Here is a 4745-nt window from a genome sequence, read left to right on the forward strand (position 1 = left end):
ATACCATCCGTCCTACGCCCAAAAGAAGTTCACGTACCAAGTTTCGTTAAGATATCTCAATTTTTACTCGAGTTATCGTGTGCACAGACGGACGGACAGACAGTCACCGCTTTATCGATTTCTCTTTTCATTCTGATAATTTATGTATACATTTGTCTATATCTATCTCGATTCGTTTTGCCTGTTACAAACAACCGTTATGTGAACAAAGTTATAATGCCCTTGTGCACAAGTGCGCTCGGGTATAAAAACCATACAAGTCCAATTTAAAATTTTTCTTCTAAAAAAAAATATTATAAACAATAAACAGCCAATAGAAAAATAGTCAAAACTGGTTAAAATGTCGTGTCCTTATTATAAAAGTGTAGCACATATCCACATTCCAACACTTTGTACAAAAATTACAAGTCTTGGAATTTGGATATATGTGTATGGTCTCTGTTATATAAAACTGTATAACTTGAAAATATATACTATATACTATATAACTTGAAAATACATACATAGTTATATATACTATATAACTTGAAAATATAGAAATCTGAGTACTGTTTCTAAGCATTTTTCGGGATATCATATGCACTCATGGACAAAAGAATAGTTTTATATAACAAAGGCCATACACATATATCCAAATTCCAAGACTAGTAATTTTTGTATAAAGTTTTGGAATGTGGATATGTGTATATAGTCTTTATTATATAATGAACTACACTTTTATAATAAATTAAATTATAATTAATTGAGAATAACTTTCACAATTTTGATGTAATCCTTCGATTTGTACGGCGAAAAATAAACATACAAAACGCAATGGGAAAGCTAACTTTTAACTAGTTGGCATTAAATGCATACGCTAGTAGTTGAATTTTTAGTCTTTCTTGTACTTCTTCAGGCTTTTTTTGAAGGCATTCATCAAGCATTTGTAAAAATGCACTATTTTTGGAAGCGCCTACCTTCTTGGATATGATATATGCTGCCACAGAGGCGATCAAACCGCTCATGCGACTCCTCCTCAATTCGCTTACGTTTCGTGTTTTTTTGCTTGCTGGAGTGTCTGCACTGATCTGGCTTTCATTCAGATTTACTGGCGCTTCCAAGTGCTCCTCCAATACGTCTTCAATTTCGTCTTGTAGTTGCGTAAAACTGCTGCAAGATGGTTGTGTAAAACTGCTGCAAGATGGTTGTGTGAAATCGCTGCAAGAGGATTGTGTGAAATTGCTGCAGGATGGTTGGTCGTCATCCCATTGAAAATTTGAAACGGTTCTATAAGGAAAAATTTCATATGGAAAATACAAGATATTTGTTTACGTGGTATCTTACTTTCTGGGAGTAATGTGCTTCGTTAAAAAGCGCATTGACTCCATATAACACCACTCTGGTTTGTCATCGGCAGCAGCTCCTGACTTAGCTTTGCTATTGGCTATCTCTCTCACGAACCTGTCCCGCAGTGACTTCCATCTGCTCTTACAATGTTCCTCTATTGAAAAAAGAAAATTCAGTACCTATCCCCAGATAGTGAATTGGCCAATACATGGAAATAGAAACCACTTACCTGAAACTCCGCTGGAAGCCGCAACTGTCTGCCATGCTCGCTCCTTCAAAAATTTGTTCCGAAATAATTGCGAGCTTTTATCGAAGAGGCATGGCTGCACTTTAATCGCTTCGATTAGCCTTTCCTTCAATATTTACTTGCTGGAAGGTTAAAATCTATACTTTAAGTACCAATTGTAGTTGATTTTTATATTTACCTTGATTTTTTCGGCAAAAGGCTTTGGCGGCAGAATTGGTAAAATAATGAATAATTACAATCAGCTGATTGTCAAAGCGCGCGAAAAGATGAGAGTTGCCCAACTTTACGCTTGGCGCTGAAGCTAAAAAGTGCTATGTGAGATGTTTCATGCTTTCTCATACATTTTATCTTATCTGTCAAAGCGAATATGTCACGCAAAGCCAAGAAAAAGTTTTATGTGGCTTCAGCTTTAGTATTTTGTATTTAAATATTTTTACAAGATAGTTTTTTTTAAAGAATTTTTATTTTGTATTTTAAAATACTTGTTCCTCATATCATAAAGTTTTTTTTTTTTACAGCGTTATCATTCAATACTTTGATTCTCGGATTACAAAAAGTGTAGACGCCCATGCAAAGCGCGAAATTTTCGCAGCAGTGTTGCCATAGAAAATCTCCTATAAATCTTTATTAAAAAAAAAAAATCTTCAAAATTTTATTTTAAAGCTAAAAAATCTTTTTGGTCCCAAAAATACCTCCAACGAAACACATATGTATGTTATTCTATAATTTGGTCTACGGCTGTAAATAGCCTTTATTATGTTGACTGAAAAAATTAAAAATTTCAAGTTATAAAATCCTTATTATGTCAACTTAAACTAAAAATTAATATTGCCTTCGTGGCACATTAGGGTGATTCAAAACTAAAACTTTTTTGAATATCGATTGAGACCGTTCGGATTCTTGTAGATAATAAGTTCCTCCTAAAATTTCAGCTTATTTGAACAAGTTTTAGAGGTCGCTCAGCGCTGTTGTTTATTTTCCGCAAACTGCGGATCTTAAATGGATCATTATAAAAAATAGGTATATTTTTATCAAATCTTTTTGATTTGGCTGAAACTTTGTTAGTAGGCTCCACAATATTTGATTGGAGCACGATCGATATTATTTTATAGATACCGCATCAACATATGCAGTTTCGACTTGTATTCAATGTATTGTTATGAAATACATTTTAGGGTTTAAGCTCTCGATTTTGTAGAAGAGATGGTTGCATGCATTCTCCCTCGCCTCCCCGACTATAACTACTAGTATTGAAAAATTGTGTATTGTTATTTTTCTCTAAAAATATTTAAACAAAATTGGCCTGAAACTCAAATACATTTAGCAATTAAAATTATTATTAGAGCACAAATAACAAAAACACATGTTTACCTATTTCGTTCAACAGCCTTACATGTCTGGTGGAGCAGCATATGTACTTAGCAAAGAAGCTCTGCGTCGCTTTATGACTATGGCCTTCCACAACACTACTCTCTGTCCGCGTGCAAGGAAATTCGGCATTGAGGACTTCAACATGGGTATCTGCTTGCAAAATGTTGGCGTGCATCTCGCCGATGCACGTTTCGCCTTGGGCACCGATAATAAACCGAAATTTATTCCAATTGATCTGCACACCTACATGAGCACCGACAATACTACAGAAATCTCCGATTGGCTACTCTCCATGTCACCGCATAGAGTCGAAAGTGTAAGTTATAAAACTAATTTAACCACAATTTTGATTTCAACAAAAAAAAAATTGTTTTTTTAGGGCTTAAATTGTTGTTCCAACTACTCGATTGCTTTCCATTATACAAATCCCTGGGGAATGTACTTGTATGAGTATCTCATTTATCATTTACGCGCTTTTGGTGTATCCCATCATACGAGATCTTTGCCGGCTAAGTTGCCGCTGGAGGAGGTGATACGTTTATTTCCCAGTAATTACTCCGCAGATGACAAACCTGTAGTGGATTTAGGTGCACGAAATCTGGCAGATGAAATGTGATAATTAAAACAATTGAATAAAGTTGTGTTTATTAAGTAATAGGTTAAATGAATATGGGTAAATATTTATTGCGAAAAAGTAAAGTGGCCAAACAGCAAACGTGGTTTCATATCGTCGCTTTTAAGAGAATGTGTACAAGTATGTTTACATATATTGAGAGTATACAAATTTTCAAGCTTAACTCCCTCTGTAATTAAAAAAAAAGATTAGCCGTAAAAATTCCTCCCTCGTTAATCTTTAGTTACAAAATAATCTTTTGCTGGCATTCAGTAATTCAGTCTGATCCAAGAATGATAGAATACAAGATTGCGCCGATCAGAGAGGATTTTTGAGAATAACTTTTGTGTGACGTCGCACTGGTGCAATTGCGAGAGAGAAATGCCAAAACGTGAGCAAGAATGGAAGAAGAAGAAAAAATGTTGCAAGGAAAATGTAAACAAGATGCACCAGAGTGACGTCATGCAAACGACGATTCTGTCAAATTCGTTAAGAGAGGAATAGCGGTCCGAGATCGGCCCAACCTTTGTATTCTCTCAATCGTGAGTCTGATCCCAAGTCACTAAATTTGAGACTAGCAATCAGTGAATACTTTTGGGACTTGAGAAGATTTGGGTATTCAGTAGGAGAGAGTCGCAAAAAGTTCACCAAACATGTGTGTTGAAAACAAACACAGGCAGGCAACTGATAGCATTTATCTATGCCTTTTGCTTGCGCCGCTCCAAGATTGGCAATAGCCGAGTGGTCAGAGCATTAAACTGCCGGGTTCGAATCCTCCTCGGGCACAGAGGATTTTTTATTTAGTTTTTTTTTCGTTTGGTTAGTTTGATTTTTTTACATAATCCTTAGATTTGAATGTTTAAAAAAAATAATAATAATTTTTTTCGACGAATTTTTACGATAGCAAGCAATTTGTTTTATTTCCTTATGAAATTGTTGTTGAAGAAATACTTCTTCGCTTCATTTTCGCGTTTTTTTTAATAAAGCAGAAAACAAGTATCTTTTCCTCCATATTTTTCTTTTTGTGACCAGCTCAGAGCCAGCTGACAAATTAGTGACTTTTTTTTAGACTAGAGACGTGAGACTGCTTACTGAATACCAAATAGTCTCAAAATCCATGTTCACGACCAGAAGTCACTAATACTGACTAGAGACTGCTTATTGAATCCCAGGGTTAGATTAAGCCGA

At 35.1% G+C, this 4745-nt stretch overlaps 1 protein-coding gene across 1 annotated transcript in view; it reads left to right on the forward strand.

Moving 5' to 3' along the window:
- The window catches only part of LOC108363238 (glycoprotein-N-acetylgalactosamine 3-beta-galactosyltransferase 1), a 54777-nt gene extending 51217 nt beyond the window's left edge, over positions 1–3560 (forward strand). The window contains exons 3-4 of the mRNA XM_017616532.1: positions 2961–3260; positions 3324–3560. Of these exons, the coding sequence (XP_017472021.1) occupies positions 2961–3260; positions 3324–3560 (537 nt within the window). The remainder of the gene's footprint in view (positions 1–2960; positions 3261–3323) is intronic.
- The last annotated feature ends 1185 nt before the right edge of the window (positions 3561–4745 follow it).

Source organism: Rhagoletis zephyria, unplaced genomic scaffold (genome assembly GCF_001687245.7).
Source record: "Rhagoletis zephyria isolate East Lansing unplaced genomic scaffold, Rhagoletis_zephyria_1.1 Rzeph_scaffold_01223, whole genome shotgun sequence".
Taxonomy (NCBI): Eukaryota; Metazoa; Arthropoda; class Insecta; order Diptera; family Tephritidae; genus Rhagoletis; species Rhagoletis zephyria.